This window comes from Impatiens glandulifera, chromosome 5 (assembly GCF_907164915.1).
Source record: "Impatiens glandulifera chromosome 5, dImpGla2.1, whole genome shotgun sequence".
Taxonomy (NCBI): Eukaryota; Viridiplantae; Streptophyta; class Magnoliopsida; order Ericales; family Balsaminaceae; genus Impatiens; species Impatiens glandulifera.
Window position 1 is genome coordinate 9221485 of NC_061866.1, and position 19144 is coordinate 9240628.

The 19144-nt window shown below is 34.4% G+C and overlaps 1 protein-coding gene across 2 annotated transcripts; it reads left to right on the top strand.

Moving 5' to 3' along the window:
• Positions 1-12293: 12293 nt before the first annotated feature.
• On the top strand, positions 12294-18294 carry LOC124940152 (probable protein phosphatase 2C 12). 2 transcript variants are annotated; one of them, XM_047480633.1, is made up of 10 exons: positions 12294-12450; positions 12643-12916; positions 13579-13750; positions 15214-15367; positions 15450-15513; positions 16416-16523; positions 16663-16788; positions 16874-17109; positions 17657-17856; positions 17932-18294. In XM_047480633.1, exons 2-10 carry the CDS (start codon positions 12716-12718, stop codon positions 17958-17960), a joined length of 1290 nt encoding a protein of 429 aa, XP_047336589.1. In that variant the 5' UTR covers positions 12294-12450; positions 12643-12715; the 3' UTR covers positions 17961-18294. The 2 variants fall into 2 exon arrangements, with proteins under 2 accessions (XP_047336589.1, XP_047336590.1); XM_047480634.1 differs by lacking the exon at positions 12294-12450 and adding an exon at positions 12464-12533.
• Positions 18295-19144: the final 850 nt, after the last annotated feature.

Sequence of the window (19144 nt, forward strand, 5' to 3'; positions counted from 1 at the left end):
TACTATTTTGTCCCATCAATGTGAGAAGGAACATGAGGAGCAGACAACGAATGAGAGCAGAGGATCTCAGCTGAATTTACGAGGCTTGACATGAAAAACACATGCACGAGCAAAAAACGTTAGTGCGATGTATCCAAGGTATTCTCGATCATAGTCTATATTTATATCCACCCACGACATCCCTCTTATTTCATAATACATACGTCGATTTGGGAGGGTGTCCGGATACACAACAATCAACATCCGACTATTGTGGGTATTTGAGCCTTGAATATAGGGATGTCACAAATGCCTTGTCTTAAACGAAATTTCCTTTTAGAATTACAATATTTTCGATCTCAAAGGCTACTTTTGTTATTTGTAACAACACTAACCCTGTTTATTTATTCGGGAATTCTATTCAACACCAGCGCATAAAACATATTGAGATCGACATATATTTTTGGGGAATTTGATCAAATGACCCTCAAAAGAGGGTCATTCTCAAAACTAACCTTCATAATATTTTTTTTAAATATAACTTTTTTTAAAAAAAATTGACCATTTTACCTTTATTATTATTTTTTTATTCTTTTTCACTCTCATTTCACCTCACTTTTTCTCTCTCCTTTCCCCTTCTCATCTCCCCGCGACCGATCCTCCCAACTGCAACAACCCTCGCTCTCTCCGAATCAACGACTCCCCAAGCAACGTCGTAGGACGACGAACCCACCTGCAACGCCGGAGGACGACGAGACCCAGCAACATCGCCGGACCGCCGGACCGCGGACGCATGCAACTGTAGACCCGACCGACTATAATCATTGCCTTCAAATTGGGTATGTTAATTTCTTTAATTCCCAATTAGCTGAACACTCAATATGTTTGGTATGTTTGCAATACTGTGTCAAAATAGGTATGTTTGCACCACGCAAGTTGCGCCCCACGCAAATTGCGTTGGCGTCCCACGACCCACGCAAGATTGCGTCCCACAACCCACACAAATTGCTTTTGCGTCCCTCGATAATACCACGCACAACACCACAATAATATGGTTTTGTTTACTTCACTAACATTTCAATTTGTATCAATTGTAAATCCCACTTTATTTGTGAGTTGTTTTGTCCTCTATGATAGAGAGTGGAAAGATGATGATGATGTTAGATCTTTTGTCTCAAGTTCATGTGTAGGTGTGCCTCTTTCCCTAAATACTACATATGACGAATTAACTAACAATGTTTATGATGTTATTCGTGTGGAAAAATTGAGATATGATTTAGTGTTCAAAGTCAAGTATAATTTGGTTTTGAAAACTGCTCCTCCTACTGTTATCCGATATGATAGAGATGTGATGTTCTATTTAAAAGAAATTTCGACCCCACGAGCTTCGCACTCATCTGTGTGTCTCTTTAGTAGAGAAATCACTACATTCACACCCAAATGATGAAAGTAAAATACTAGTAGAGGAGGTTCCTGAATTCCTTATATTTGAGCAGGATGTCTTACAAAGTCAAAATGACATACACCATTCAGATGAAGAACAACAGGTCCCATGTTTTCGTTCGAGTGAATTGGTTGCTAGTACCCCTCCTTCTTTTGCATCCCGGTAACCCACCACTTCCCATATGAGGAAAACATCCAGCCATATTGAGTTGCTTGATTCATTTGAACCAATCGAGGTTGAAACACATGCTCAATTAACCCTTGAAAGCGGATTAGAAGTGGGTACGCTTTTTGCGAACAAAAAAGAACTTCAATTGAGGATGCATAGATATGAGATGGCTAATCATTTTGAATTCAAAGTGGAAAAGTCAACAAAAGATCGTTGGTTTGTGAAATGTGTGAATGAGAACTGCAAGTGGAGATTGCGTGTTGTGAAAGGAAAAATCTATGAGATGTTTGAGATTCGAAAATTAATAAAAAAACACACATGCTCAATTTTGACGAGGCAAGAGAATATGAGACAAGCACCATCATGGGTAATTGCGGAGTGCATCAAACGTAAATACATGGACCATCACCTTGACCACATGCCTAAAAAAATAATGGAAGACATGCAGACAAACTATAGGTTTAAGCTAGCCTATAATAAGGCTTGAAGGTCCAGGGAAAATGCCTTAATGGAGGTGCGAGGAACTGTCGAGGAATCCTATGGAAAATTTTCATCATACCTGTTCATGTTGGCGAAGAATAACCCATGTACCATAACTGACATTCAGACGGATGAGCATGGTCACTTCAGGTATATGTTCATGTCCCTAGGCTGCTCAATTAGAGGTTTCAGATATTGGCGTCATGTATTATGCGTCGATGCCAGTTTTTTTAAGCACAAGGTTAGAGGTCAACTATTGGTTGCGATGACATTGGATGCGAATGAACAACTATATCCCGTTATATTTGGCGTTGTTGATTCAGAGAATAATAACTCTTGGACATATTTCATGCAACAACTAAGGGTGGCAATTTGAGTAGTCCTGAATCTCGTCTTCGTATCTGATAGACACCCAAGTATTGACAATGTCTTGTCCGCGGTTTTTCCAGAAACACATCACGGTGCATGCGCATACCACATCAAAATTAATATTATGTTTAAATTTAAAACCGATAACTGGCACGTTGAGTTTGATATGGCTTCACGTGCATACATAGTGTCACAGTTCCATCAACATTTTGACAAGATCAAGGCTAAGGACCCTCGGATTGCTGCCTATCTATAACAAAAAGGAGTGGAGAGATGGAGTCGTGCCTTTTTCACTAGTTTTCGATATAGTCAAATGACAAGCAATTACGCTGAGAGCTTTAATAGTCAAAGCATGATGCTAGGAAATATCCTATAACAACATTAGCCCAATATTTACGATTCACACTACAAGATTGGTTTCATAATAGAAGAGTAAAAGCTTCCAACCACACAGAACGTTTATCTCCATATTCTGAAAAATTCTTACGTGAATAAGCCGAGAAGGCCAGATTCTACAATATTAATTTGCTTAACCGATTTGAGTTTCATGTGAACGATGGTGAACATGATTTTCAAGTTGACTTCCAAACTCGAACTTGTACTTGTGTGTTATTTAATATTTTTGGTCTTCCTTGTACACATGCCCTGACTGCTGCCTGTTCCTGGAAATCTATTCCCTATTAGTACTGCTCAAGGTTAGAGAATTATTGCATGTTTAATTCTAAGATTGAATTTATATGACTTAAATATCAATTTTAAAGTTTTACACAATTGAAGCGTGGTGCATGCCATATGCGGAGACATGTTATTCAGTTTACAATGAAGGTTCTTGGGATAATATCTATCAAGTATTGGCTTCATGTATGTGCAGGTGTTAGTTTAATATCTGTCAGGTATTGACTTCAAGTATGTGCAAGCTTCATGTATGTGCAAGTATTGACGTGGGCTTGGTGGACGTGGGCGTGGGCTTGGGCGTGGGACATGGGGCGTGGGTGTGGGGCGTGGGCTTGGGCATGGGCTTGGTGGGCGTGGGCGTGGGCTTGAGCGTGGACTTTGGCGTGGGGTGTGGGCTTGGGCATGGGCGTGGGCGTGGGCGTGGGGCGTGGGCTTGAGCGTGGGCGTGGGCTTGGACGTGGGGCATGGGGCTTGGGCGTGATTGGAATGTTTCTTGATTTTATACACAAATATTGATTGGAATGCTTCTTGGTTTTATTTTTGAACAATAATGATTGGAATGCTTCTTGGTTTTATACACAAATATTTCATAACAAAAATGTGTCTACAATTTGGTGGAATAACCTTACTTCTCATTTCTTTTTCTAAAAAGTCATTTCTTTGGTGACCAGATTTGATACATCCAATGAGGCAGTAAGGTATTCCATATGCATAATAGTAAAAATACAACAGTCCCCAATTTTGGTTGTCTTTGGGACTGTTGGGTGTGGTATTATAGAATATGGCATCTACTCCAAGTTGAACCGCGGAATCCTAGCCTTTTCGATATAGGTGAATCCATGTTCAAGCATGTATGGAATCATTTCACACATTGGTTTAATGAAGTCGTCATATTCATCATTTGGGAAAATTTTATGTCCGCCTTCCTCTTATTGGCCAACTCAACCTCCTTCCTCCTCTTGGCCAACTTCATTAGCTTCTCCTTCCTCTCCTCCTTCTTTCCCTTCCTCTTCTTTATCTCCTCATCCTCCTTCCTCTTCTTCATCTCCTCATCCTGCTTCATCTTCTGCATCTTCTTCATCTCCTCATCCTGCTTCCTCTTCTTCATCTCTGGCCTCTTCTTCATCTCCTCATCCTGCTTACTCTTCTTCATCTCCTGCCTATTTTTCTCCTTCTCCTTCTCCTTCTCCTTCTCCTTCTCAATATCAAGTGCAATACATGTCTCTTCCTTTTCTTCTCTTCCACCATTATTTTGTTTCTTTATTTCCCCCAATAATGTGATTATAAGATGTTGATTCTCCTTGATGAGCTTGATTTCAGTTTTAATCTCATTTACATCCTTTGTCAGCTCATCAAGTTTGGCATCGATGTGGGCTTGAGACACTTGATTGGGTGCACTAAATGTAGAATTGTCTTGATTAGTTTGAGGAGTCGTTGTAGAGGGGACTTGATGAGAGCTGTCTTGGCTAGTTTCATCGTTAACTTCAGGGTTGAGGAGTTGGGGACTAATAAGCAAGGTTTTGAAAACCGTTTCGGTCATCAACCCGTTTTTTTGGGCGTACTTCGGTCCGACCGGTCGAACCGGATTTTAATTTTATTTTTATTTTAAATAAATTTAAATATATTAGTACACAAATTATATAATCATTAGACATATGAAAAATAATTAAATAAATACTAATTAAACTTAATAATTGATCATATTCATAACTTTTATCTGAAGCAACCTTTATGGGAATTTTTTAAAATTTGACCAAATTTAAAATGAAATGATAGATCAATAAAATGAAATAGGAAGCGTTAGAAAATTATAAAAAAAATCTAGTTTTAATATATAATAAAGGGACACGTGTAATATAGGGTTAAGCCGATTATAATAAGATTAGAATAAATTAGAATAATGAAAAGCTCTAGCACTATCTACCAGCTCCTTATCTCTCTAATGGGTTCCTCAACATTTGAACACATTACTTGCCATCATCCAAACTTATCTCTTTAATGGGTTCTTCAACATTTGAACACATTACTTGCCATCATCCAAACGAATCCAATACATTAATGCTAATTTCAAGCATTTTCAGCGGCTAGAGAAGAAACATCTTCGACTCCTTTTCCACTCTATGACATCTTCAATGTTTCCTTTTCTAGTTTCTCCCCCGTTCACAAATCAATAATATTGCATCCTCCGTCCTCAAGACCTCTACCGTCCTCAAGACCTCTGCTCGTTCCCCAATGCAAGGATCAACTGGAAGGAGACACCGAAGGCACACGTATTCAAAGCCAATCTGTCTGGCCTGAGAAGATTTCAACATCCTTAAATTTTTAGATCAGAGTCTCTTCTAGAGGAAAAATAAAACCTTACGAACCGGAAATATCCGGTTTAATTTTCTAGTTGAACAGTCCGGTCGGACCGGATTTTGACCGGTTCAAAAGGTAACCGTATTGAAGTTAAAATCCGGACCGCCCAAACGACCGTTTTGCGGTTGAATCGGTTAGACCACCGGTCGAACCGCATATTTTAAAACATTGCTAATAAGTCTCCTCTTCTTGGATGGCGGTTTGGGAGTCCTTTCATCTATTTCATATTTTTCACAACCTTCATTCTTTCTCTTCCTCCCATCCAATTCAAAGAATTCATCATAAATGTTGTCTCTCATATCTTCAAAGTCATCCCTAGAGTAATTCCTCTTCTCCTCCTAAGACTCATCAATTTTGCTAAGAACATTGCACTTATAGAGGGCAGTGAATACCTCACATAGGGAATAACTCTTGTAGGATGTATAGAGCATTATCCTTAAGCTTGTAGGATCTTATCGTGTCCTTTCAGCAAATTTGGGGACAAATGTATTGATAAGCTCATAGGTCCACACTTGGAAGTCTAGTGCGAACCCATGTAAAGTATAAGCAACATCACATACGTTTTTCTTCTTCCAAGTTTTCTTCTTGGCAAGATATAACCCCCAGAGGTGTTTTATATCTTTGCCAATACCCTTCAGGGTTTCTCTGAAGGACACCTTTCCCCATTGAAATTGGAGAAACATCTGCATGTCCTCCACCATGCGAAAGATTCTGAAACTTACATTCCTCCTATTATCAACTGCGAACAGATACTGGTAAATGAGGAATATGAGCCCCATCTTCTTTGAATCCTCCTTATCAGAGCATTGGACGAAAATGGCTTCAACCTCTTTCACTCTAACATCCATTTTACCCTTAAAATATTTGCGGACAAGGGGTGTACATTCTTTAACCTCCATTTTTTCCACCAAAGGAAATCTGCCAAAGTTAAGGCTTGTCACCAAGGCATAATCTTTCATGCCCCAACAGACCTCCTCACCATTGACTAAGAACCTTATCTCCTTCGAATTTGAGCTGATTTTCTTGATAAGCATCTGATGGAGTATGGTTTCTGAAAAAATATTGTTGGGGCTTTGAATAGATACTGGAATTGGGTTTGCAAAGCCCTATCCAAAAGATCATGATGAGTAAACCTCTCCTTTATCTTTGCCAAGCTGGTGCCGGTAGATTTTCATGAAATACGACCAGTAAAATCATTAATAATGGTTTCGATTGGTGTCATCTGCAAAGAAACAGTTGGATTGATTAATGTCATATACACAATGTCAGACGCAAACCAGGAAAATTGCATTTGCGTACGTACCACACAATGCATTTGCGTACCACACAATGCATTTGCGTACCACACAACTCATTTGTGTAACACGCAATTCAATTGTGTACCCCGCAATTGAGTTGGCGTCCCACGCAATTCATTTGCGTACCCCGCAATTGAGTTGGCGTCCCACGCAATTCATTTGCGTACCACACAAATTGCATTGGCGTACCCACGCAAAATGCATTTGCGTACCACGCAAATTGCATTGGCGTACCCACGCAAAATGCATTTGCGTACCACGCAAATTGCATTTGCGTACCACGCAAATTGCATTAGCGTACCACGCAAATTGCATTGGCGTACCCACGCAAAATGCAATTTGTGTACCCATGGGAAAATGTTCACAAATCATTCAGAATAAAGCCAAAACTATACATTTCCCAGATCTCACAACATTTCAAACTAAAACTATAGAACTCACTAAAGCCAACCTAAAAACTAAAACCCTAAAACTTTTCATACTCAACATGCAAAAGAGGGAGGAGTAGTCGAACTAACCTGAGAAATGTTGGGAGAACATCGGGGAGACGGGTTCAGCGTCCAAGGCTTGGCGATCATCGGGGAGTCGGGCTGGAAGCGTTTTGGCGATCGTCGGGTAGTCGGGCTTCAGGGGTAAGCATCTTGCGTTGTGCGTCGTCCTATGGAGAACGTCGAGGGAATCGGGGAGGATTGTAGTTGAGGGAGTCGAGGCGTGGGGCGTGGGAGTCGGGGGAGTGCGTCGGGAGGGAGAGCAACGGTCGCGGGGAAGAGAGGGGAAAGAAAACTGAGAAATGAGGGGGGAAAGAGGTTACTGAAATAAAATAAAAATAAAAATTAGTAAGGGTAAAATTGTAAAAAAAAATTTAAAATGTTATATTTGAAAAACGAGTTTATCAAGGTTAGTTTTGAGAGGAAGGTTAGTTTTATGGTCATTTGAACAAATTTCCCTATATTTTGTTAATGAAAAAGTAGTTTGAGGAGATGTGCACATGCTTCATGAACGTCCCGATATCAAATTGCATATACTTTTAAATGTCTCTCACTAATTCTGTTTCAAGATTTTGGAGCCACTCAATGCAAATGGATCTTCAGCAACGGATTGCACATCTTCCCCTCACAAGGAGGGGCAAATCAGTAAATATTTTTATTATTTATTTATTTATTTATTTTTAAATATTATTAACTGTGAGGGGAACATGTGGGATCCGTAGTAGATAATCCCATCGGCTCTCAATCTCAATGTACGTCCTTCTCTCGTTTCAAATGCGTCAAAATATTAATACATGAGAAATGATTTAGGCAGCGACTGACACAGGAAACGAAGGCAATGAATCCGACGTGGAAATAAAAAAAAGGTTTTTTTTAACGGAAAGTTTTTCTTTCCGAAAGATTTTCAAAAAATCATCGTCCTAGCTCTTTTGAACGTATTCCTCTCACTCTCTCTAAACACGAAAGATGTTCTCTTAACGTGACTCCTCTTATTAAATGGAATAATTTGTTTATGTGATTTATGATTATAAAATAAGAGGTAAACGTAAAGTTTCAAAACAAATAAAAAATAAAATGTAAAAACTTGAAAAACTAAAATGAGAAATAAAATTGAAAAACTTACTATTTTCGCTTCACAAGACAAGAGCTTTAGAGCTGTTTGATATTGAGGTGCTCGAGACACGAACAAACGAACGAGCAACCGAACGAGAAGAAAAGAAGAACCGGAAGATCAACCGGAAGAGAAGAAGAAAAACGCGAGCAAATGAAAGAGCACCAAAAGAAAATAAAAAATGCGAGCAAATAGAAGAGAAGAAACACAAGCAAACGAAAGAACAATTGGAACCGCAAACATAAGAGCAGCCGAAAAGAAGAAAGCAACTGATATATATAGAGATAAAGGATTTTGGATTTTTCATTGAGCGGGAAAACGTTATTTCATTGTTTTTTTTCGACGTGACATGTCACATCGGATTCGCTGTCTTCGTCATTGCCCCTAATAGATATAAGTAAATACATATTTTATAATGTTGAATTCATATATTTCATAGTTAAACATTATATTAATAATGTAATTATAATTATTTCTTTCTTTCATAAATGAAGATAAACTAATAATATAAGACACAACCTCCTTGAGAGGTTCTGAGTTCGAGTCCGTCAAGTATCAAATTATGCGCCTAGTTAAATGGTTAAGTGTATTTGTGGGATACGTGTTTAACCCTTTGGCTACAATTTTATCACATCTTCTAGCCTAGCCGCAACATTAGGTAGATATTCTCAGCCTCCTGAGGTCCTAAGTTTGAGTCCGTTAGACGACAAATTTTGCGTCTGGTAACTCTAGTTAAGCGTGTTTGTGAACTATATGTTTAACCCGTTTTTCCATTTTTTTTATATATATAAGAAAATAATCAAGAAAACATTTCAATCAATAAATTATGCTCTCACCTATAACACTTATTATTATTTAACTTTTTTTTAATTTAGATTTTCTTCAAATTTCCAAATTAAACAAGCTCTGCCATAAATAAATAAATAAATAAATAAATAAATAAATAAATAAATAAATAAACAATTGATATAATTGCCTTCAAACATGATCCTCAATATTGTTCACTTCTTTTCTAGAAGTACAAGTATTTTTCATTTTTCAAATGTATGATTTGAAATATCAGAATTCTCCCAATCGTAAATAATAATAATAATAATAATAATAATAATAATAATAATAATAAATTCTCCCAAAGTCTGTATTTTTTGTGCTCCCTAAATGTATTTTCTCCTCTTCTTTTTTTTTTTTTTTTTTTTTTTTTGTAAAGAGTGGCACAAATGAACTACTTTCTCATAATGAAATATAAATTGAAAGAAAAAATAACTTCATTCATGAAATTAATTGCCAGTCCAAGGTCTGATTGTTTTGGAGTGCCCATATTTAGGCATCAGAAGTACAAATGGGGGCTATCATTCTTTCAACATCCAAAATAAATAAGCTAAATAGAACTCTAATCTAAGAAATGTCACTAGCTCTATTTATTTCTTATTCGAATTTGTGCATTTTATTAAATGCACGCGTTACAAATTCAAATTATACAATAATATTGTAAGACTAGACATATAAGACAATAAACAAATTAAATTCATACCTTCTACTATATACACTCTAATTAATAATAATTAGATTAAATGTTTAGAAAAAACAAAACAAAGTAATTAGGTTATATGTTTAGAAAAGACAAAACAAAACTCATTTCCATAAAAAAAAAAAGTACAATCAATAGTCATACCTTACTAACTTAAATCCAAAGATTTATTTAGTTTTTATATTCCCTATTTTCTTTAGAAAAAAGAATTTTTAATTCACTAACTTATTATAGTTTATTTGTTTGTTTAATAAAGAAAACTTGACCAATTATTCACAATTGTTATAAACATTATTATTTGAAGTTGGACTTGACAATTATATTTTAGAGATTGTTTGACTAACATTATTTGAAAATAATCAGTATTTTATGAAAAAAAAAATCTTGGTAATCGTTAATGAGTATTATATTAAGAGATTGCTTGACTTATGTTATTTGAAAATAATAATTATTTGATGGAAGAAAAAAACCTTAGTAGTTGTTGGTTTTGGTTTAATTGAATAATAAATAGATTATTTTAAAATAATTTTGTTGAGCATAAGTAATTACTTGCCTAAGAAAATATTGAGAATATAAATATATAATATTTTTTTTAATATTTTGAATAAATTGATTTGTGGTGAAAATAATAAAAAATTATTTGAGATTAAATTTAAAAAAATCAAATCAAACAATGCCTTATTTAATGTAGAAAATAAATTATAAAAAAAAAAAGAAAAGACTAAAATGTCTTTTATCATTAAAAAAACATTCAAATTAGAAGAATCCGCTCCTTTAATTCAAAAAAAAATTATACTATTTACAAAATATAGTGATTTGTAATGAATAAACTTTTTTAACTTAGATTTAATCCCGAGATGACTAACCCAACCTACTTTGATCAAAAATATTTTTTTAACATTTAATTTACAAATCCCTATTTAAGCTATATTTTTTTAGGTTAAATAAATTAACTAAGATAATTCAAATAACAAAAATATGATCATTAGAGATCACCTATCACTGGTTCAATATATTAAATGCACCAGTAAATCATTCTGGCATTGTATATTAGATTAAAAAAATATCAAGATATAAGTTATTTGGTTTGGTTTTGTTGTATAGGGATTGTTTTAGTGACATTACAAATGTTTTGTATGGGGTTGTTTTAATGATTTTTTTGATGGGTTTGTTTTAGTAACACATGACAAGTACTGTGTATTGTGTGGTTACTTAATTTTTTATTTTATTAAAATATACTAATTTCACCTTCATATTAAATAATTACCCATGATCAATTCAAAGCTTTCTTTAAATAAAGAGAAATAACATAAAAAAAAAATATAACCCTGTGCTTTCAAACTAGTGAACTTTTGATCTTTATATAGACTATTTTCACTTAACTACCTTAATGTGATGATTTAAATCTATAAACACATCATTATTAAAATAAAGTAATAATTACAAAATGTCAAGCATCTGGAAATTAAATTAGGATAAAAAAATGTAACCACTGACTCTTATAATATACTTTAATATAACATTTAATAATTAATTATTTTTATTAATAATAATACAAAATTATTATATCTAACCCAATAAGGTAACTCAACTATTAAAATAATAAAGATTGATTTATAAAATATCAAATGTCACCAATTTGTATTTAAATCCCTTTTAAAGTGATTGTCATCTATAAAGTTATGCTTATTTATTTATTTATTTTATGTTTTTGAAAAGTTCCATTTATATTACAAAGGAAAAAAATCATATAAGAAGAACGTTAAAACATAACATAAAAAAAAAAAAACGATACTTAATAAGTTATGACTACGATCATTGAAAATTCGATAATTTCTCTTCAACCAAATAGTCCACCAAAAAATAATTGTGATTGTAACCCAAATATGTAGGTATAACATATTAACTGTAAAATCCAAACTTCCCAACAACTATTCAAAAACTTGGACATCACCCAATGAATCCTAGTAATACTTAAAAAAAAAACTTTAATTACTAATTACAATTCGATAATGCAAAAATAAGTAAGTTGTCATTCAACCTTTTTGTGACAAATACGAATGAAGACCGAACATAATACAATAAGTTCTATTTACTTTCTACCAATTTTTTTGTTTGGAAAACTCAAACCCTTATTGCACCAATCCCATATCCTATATCTAATAAATTTTTTAAAACTATAAAAAAAAAATTAGAAAATGCTGACCTGGTAATTTGGTAAGGCTGACAAAGTATTTTTTCTTATAATTTTTTTTTAAAAGAGTAATGAATCAACTTGACAAAGTCTTGGGCAGTTTTCAGATGCGTCGCGCCCACAAAGCACACATGACAGTTGTATGGGTCCCGCCTGCACGTTAATTTCGGCTGAAAACCGGCTTTACTACACCAATCCATCCATCGCCAACTCGAGATTTGAGCGTTTTCAATTCTATTCCCTTCCTTCCATAAACAACAATGAACGCCGGGATCCGCGTTTTTTGATTTCCGCGATTCCAAAACACAAATATATTTTCAATTCCCTTCTTCTCCATCTTCTTCGCCTTTCATCTTCCGTAAGCTCTCGCTACTCTCTCATTCTTTATAATTTAGCTTCGATTCGTCTTATCTACATTGTAATTGATCAATCGATCTTGAGGTGTTTCGAGACTAATTATTTGATTTTTTATTCATTTTCATTCGTGATATGAACTGTTTCCAACGATTTTGAAGGTTTTTTGGTCTGAAATGTGTGATTTCTTCTGCAGGATTTCAGTGTCTTCTTGTTGATTAAGGTAATGAAGTGAAATTGTTCAACAAGGAGTGTTAAGGGACTGTAGAATGTCCTCAAGGGGTGGAGAGCATCAGACGGTCCCGCTCTCTGTATTGTTGAAGCGTGAATTGGAAAATGAAAAGTTTGAGAAACCTGAGATTGTTCATGGTCAGGCTAATCAAAGTAAGAAAGGGGAGGATTTTACGTTAGTGAAAACTGAGTGTCAACGGAATTCAGGAGCTGATGTTTCTACATATTCTGTTTTTGGGGTAAGTTTATGTGCGTTACTGTGAGTTTCATATCCGGGGGGAAGACATTGATAATGTTACTGAACATTCTTTCATCACTCACCCACGCAGATAAAGTTAATAAATATGAATTACTTCCAATTCCGAGACGAAAGTGAGCCAATTTGACCATTGTACATTGCCTAGAATCAGAAAATTGGATAATCCCGAGTCTCGAGTAACTGGCCAAGCATATACCTCATTGTCTTATCTCAAATAGCCTTTTCATGAAAGTGAACAATGGATCAAAAGAAGCTGTATATATCAGATGCAATTCCCCAATAACTGGGATGCAATCTGGAATTGAAGTGATTGTAATTTTGGTAACACTATTCTGCTTTCACTTTCCCATTACCTGGATGCTATTGGTTATGGTGTCCAGTGTTCGTGTCCACTTTCCCATAAACCGAAAAACCTCTTTGTGTTACGCGTAGAACTTATTCTTCTGATTTTCTTAAGAGAGAAATGACTTCTGATTCTTGTTCTTCTATATTTGTTTGCAATTCTAAACTTTTTATTGGATTGGTTCTGTGGTTTGTGCTTCGGGTTCATAAGTAGCTATGAATTTACTTCATCATTTCTTCATGTCGTATTTTCATTGCACAAGCCTACAGTTTTTCCTCATGTTAGAAAATTTTCTGCAGATATTTGATGGCCATAATGGACCTGCAGCTGCTATTTACACGAAAGAGAACCTTGTCAGCAATGTTTTTTCCGCTCTTCCTTCTAAGCTAAGTAGAGAGGAATGGGTTGCTGCACTTCCTAGGGCTTTGGTCGCAGGATTTGTTAAAACAGACAAGGATTTTCAAGAGAAAGGTAAATAAACTATGGTACATTACTTTACATTTACTTCCCTCCTATTGACTGTGTTTATAATTGCTGATTGGCATGAAGTTCATGCATGTTTAATGCAAGATATCCTGTAAGTCCAAGTTCAAGAGAAAAAGAGAATTATTACTGATTAAAACAGAGGAGGTTGCCATTTAAGTTCTACATTGTTCTCTAGTAATGTGGGATGTAATGTCTCATCCCTAGCCACATAAATTGGCATATCAAGAATATATAATCCAATAATTAGGGGAAACAATCTACTTTTCTGCAATAAGTACGGATTTGTGCCATTTCCCTTTTATTTTTATGCAACTGAAATTTGGCTGTTACAGTTTTGTCTAACAAAGATCACCACCTTCAGTTATGAACAATGAATAGGTTCTTGAACTGTCGATATGATTCTTTAGCGTTTTGGATGGTCAAAGGTGGTAAACCTAATTTTATGAATCGACTTAATATGCTAATTAATGGATATTTTAAATTGTAAGAGAAAGCAGTTGTTTGAAATTGATTAATTAATTGTTTCTCTTGGTCCAGATTCATCTAAACACTTCTGGTCAAAAAGTACTTATTTACTACATGCAGTGGGTGGCATACCAAGGCCTTGTTTGATGAAGGGTAATTTGGACTTAATCCAAATAACCTCTTCCTATCATTAATCTCATCACCAACTGAAATATTAAAATACCCTTACTTTTATCTTTTATAAAATTTTAAAATATTAAATACAAATGATATTTTAGTCATCTAACCCAAAATAATCCACTTTTTCATTAAAACTGGATAATTTTTTTTTCTTTAAAAAATTGGATTATTAAAAAAAAATCTACATCAATCAAGCTTCATGATTGATATTAACTGCACATTAGGATATAAGCATCATCAAATAACTGATATTAGTTCTCTTATCCCATGTATTCATGTTTTCCAGTTCTAAGATTACTTATCAAACCAATAGATAAAACCTCGTCATATAATGCTTTATTAACTGTTGAAATCATTGTGCTTGAGTTTCTGCACATCATATTCTCTGTTGGATATGAGAGTGATTACTTTCTTGTCCATATATAATTTTTTTGTCTTAATCTAACATATATTAAGAAGATTTGAATGAAGAGTTACAAGCATCCATATCCCCTATATACAAAGACTGTTACACACCTGTTTACAAAGTTTATGGGCACGAGAGACGTTTTTACATGAAAAGAAATCAAGAGTAATAAAAGAGGAAGAAGAACATTGTGTCTTTAATTTTTGCATGACTGCTTTTGATTCCCTGAATATGTTAGCATAACCATCACTCATAAGGGATAACAACTGTACTAATGCTTCAAATATTTGAAGTCAATAATTGTGGCAATACTAGAATGCTGCTTTATGTTTAGCTGCAATTTTCTTGATAGTATCCATCTGAATTTGTTGATCAATTTGTCATTATTGTGAATCAGCTCAAACCTCGGGAACAACCGTTACCCTTGTGATTATAGAAGGTTGGTATATTACTGTAGCCTCAGTCGGTGATTCCCAGTGCATTCTTGAATCTGCTGATGGTGTAATATATCATCTATCTTCTGATCATAGGCTCGAATGCAATGTAGAGGAGTATGTTATACCTTCTCTGGCACATGTAAAATTTTACACTTTCTGATTTTTGTTGGGTCCTTATCTTAATCTATTTAAACAGGGTTGAGCGTGTTACTGCAAGTGGGGGAGAGGTTGGCCGGCTCAATGCAGGTGGTGGAACAGAGGTACACATTCTTAAGATTTTGAGATGTTTACAATTGTTATCCTGTTTAACTTATAACTACCAATTGACTTTAACTATTTTGCACGCATTTAAGTATAGAATTCCTTGCATTTTTGTTGTTCAGGAATACCCCAGGGTCTTATCAACATAAAATGAACTTAATTTTTACTGCAATTTGTAACAACCTAAATAACCTATCTAAGAAATTGGAACAGATGTAGAAGTTAAACATCTTTTGGGAAAAATCTTTGGATAAGGCTACTTGTTTGCAAGTCCTTGTACAATTATTTGATATTTCCTACCTATTCTCTTTGGTTTTTCTGTGTTTATTCATGTTTGGATAAGAATAATTAAAAAAGGTTAGAATTATAATTTAAATTCTAATTCAATTACTATGTTTGGAAAAATTACAAAATTATAATTCTTAAGAAAATTATTTAATCATCTTTTTTTTCTTATACTGACTTTGGAAATTATATTGTCGTGTTGGACTGAGGCCTTTATAGGCCGTGTTTGGCTTTGAGAAAGTGTTATGTTGGCATGTTGTCTGTTCGTCCGAAGCCCTAACTGTAGCAACATTAAAACCTTAAAGTATGGATCAAAGCCTCAATGGGACATACTGACATAAAAGTAAAATAAAAATGGCCAATATAACGTAGCTAAGTGGTTAGATTGTCTGCTTCTTAAGCGGAAGGTCACTGATTCGACTCAAATAACTAAAATTGCAATTTTCAAGTTGGAAGTGTGAAATTGAAGCTTAAAAAATCAATTACATTTTAATTCCATTGGAATTGTAATTCCAATTCCTTAGTTTATTTGATCAAAAAAATACCCTAAGAGCATGATGCATAACTGATAACATTATAGCTAAGATGTGTTATTTCTTGTACTGTTGTATTGTAGATTGGACCTCTGAGATGTTGGCCCGGGGGACTATGCCTTTCTCGGTCTATCGGAGATGTTGATGTTGGCGAGTTTATTGTGCCGGTCCCTTATGTGAAGCAAGTAAAGGTACTATATCACATATGAACTGTCACTTGCCTAGAGTAAATATATTTGACTGGTAGAGCTTTCTTTGTATTTTTCATAGCAATAATTGCTTGCTTCGATTCAGTTGAGAGATTTTTATTCTCAATGCATATCTCTGCAGCTGTCCTCTGCTGGTGGCAGGCTTATTCTATCGAGTGATGGAGTTTGGGATGCTATATCACCTGAATCAGCATTCGATTGTTGCCGTGGGATGACACCAGATGCTGCAGCTTCTCAAGTAGTTAAAGTATTATGCAACAACTTCTTCCTTCAGTTTGATTAATTATGCTCTGCCTTTTCAAAATTAATAATCCAAATTTTCCTCATTGTAGGAAGCTGTAGGTGTGAAAGGAATTCGTGATGACACAACCTCCATTGTAATTGATATATTACCACCTGAGAAGCCAAATCCTCCGTTGCCAACAAAGAAGCGCGGAAAAGGAGTTCTTAAATCTATCTTCCGCAGAAAGTCAGCGGAATCATGTTCTCAACATGAACATGAGAAAGAATACTGTGAGCCAGATGTAATTGAGTTGTTTGAGGAGGGATCAGCTATGCTTTCACAAAGGTCTGTCTTTTTTGATTGTATTGTATTGTAAGTCTTTTAAAATATGATGATTTGATTGAAGATAGGACAGGGGGTTAAATCCAAGGGCCTTGTTCGATCTTGAATTTAATCTCAAATAACCCACCATCCAAATCATTTAAATTACAACAACCATAAATTTTTTCCAAAAAAAATATATTTTCATGTCTTTTTACCAAACCCATTTTCAATTAATCTATATATTGAACAAAGGTTATTTGGAAATGACCAACTGCTTAAACCGAACAAAAGTAGGTTATTTGAAAATAACCTGTTATTGGAAATTGGGTTATTTGGATAAAATGATATTAGAGATAAAAAAAATAAATATCTTTTTCTCTTAAAAATGAAATGGAGAGTTTTGATTGATGATTTCATTGATTTGAATGACGAGCTAATGAGTTATTTGAGATTAAATTCAAATAATTCAGATTCAACAAGACCCAAATAACCCATCAACAATCAAACAAGGGCTAAATCATCATAACAAAGTTTCTGGTTGGTTCTAATGATGATGATAAAATTTCAGGTTGGACACAAAGTACCCACTATGCAATATGTTTAAGCTATTCATCTGTGCGGTTTGCCAAGTAGAGATGGAACCTGGGGATGGTATATCAATACATGCAGGTTCTTCCTCAGAGATCTTACGATCTTGGGATGGTCCTTTCCTTTGCTCAAGCTGCCAAGATAAAAAAGAAGCCATGGAAGGGAAAAGACCCTCAGGAGGTATCAAAATTATCTAGCAATCTTTCTCATTTACTGATGATTTTTGCATTACATTCAAATTTGCTGTGTTCACAGAAAGGCATTACAGTAGTGGGAGTGAATAGGACGAGGAATCTTTGTTTGGTCGACTGATTTGATTCTTTAACCGAGTGTTGATGATGGAAATACGAGCTCAGAATTGCGCAATGTTTTGTTCGTCTGTCTACCTTATACAGGCTTCCTGCTTTCTGGTAAAATCCCTTCATAAAATGTTGATGAACTCAGTTTTAAAGTGTTTTTTTTATATAGTTTGAAATGGATTTGGACAAAAGTCACAAGTGCTAACTAAAATTGATGATATTAGTCTACGTACTTTTCAAGCTTTTTCATCCATGTGTAAATGTAAACATTAGATATCTTGGAAAAATATTGGCTAAATTCAATTGATTCATCTTCATCCATAAAGTTGATATTTTTTTATTTCTTTCTTCATTGTGGGGAATAATTAATTGTTTTGGACTGGTTCCATTATTTATTATGGATGTACTGTCCTCAGGGTTAAAAATGTACTTGTCTTAGGCTTGACATATTAGGCTAGACTAGAGGTATGTTTGGTTTGACTGTTCCCAGGTGGCATTAGTAGAAAATTGATGTTTATTTATTTATGATAAAAGATTTGAGCCCACTTAAAAATAGTATTTGGTTACAATTTTACCAGAAGGAGAAGGGGATCCCTGTTCTATTAAGGGATTTTACCTGTTACCCTCCTCACAATTCTCACATGGAGGGGCAAAATGGTCCTATTTAAAAAATATATATTTACCATTTTTATCCTAATCTATATTATATCTGCTAATTTGAAAACATTTAAATCAAAATTAACTTATTACCATAACTTAAAGACTAAAACAAGAGGAAAAATAATAATAAAAGTTTTACCTAACAAATTAAAAATTATGAGTTCGAGTCTCCCTGAGCTCCTAAGTTCGAGTTCGTCAGCGACAAATTCTGCGCTCGATTAAATTGTTAAGTGTGTTTGCAGGCTATGTGTTTAGTCTGCAGGAATTAATCGCACTGCAAAAAAAAATTTAAAACCTGGTTAATATTCAAATAGAGAAGAAAAAAATATTTAGAGGCGAACTTAAAAGTGACTCTTCTAAATGTGTTTACCAAATTAATTTTTTTTTCTTCTAAATTTGGATTTGTATTAAGTTTTAAAAATATTTTCAAATGGGTAAATATAAAATGGACTTTGTTTTAATATAATTAAAAAAGTTATGATACAAATTATATTTTTTTTTATATATTT

Bases quoted from the DNA above. Each gene is read 5' to 3' on its own strand.
- LOC124940152 (XM_047480633.1), top strand. From the start codon at position 12,716: ATGTCCTCAAGGGGTGGAGAGCATCAGACGGTCCCGCTCTCTGTATTG. The intron at 12,917-13,578 runs GTAAGTTTATGT...AATTTTCTGCAG, and splicing joins CTACATATTCTGTTTTTGGG to ATATTTGATGGCCATAATGG. The intron at 16,524-16,662 runs GTACTATATCAC...ATATCTCTGCAG, and splicing joins CTTATGTGAAGCAAGTAAAG to CTGTCCTCTGCTGGTGGCAG.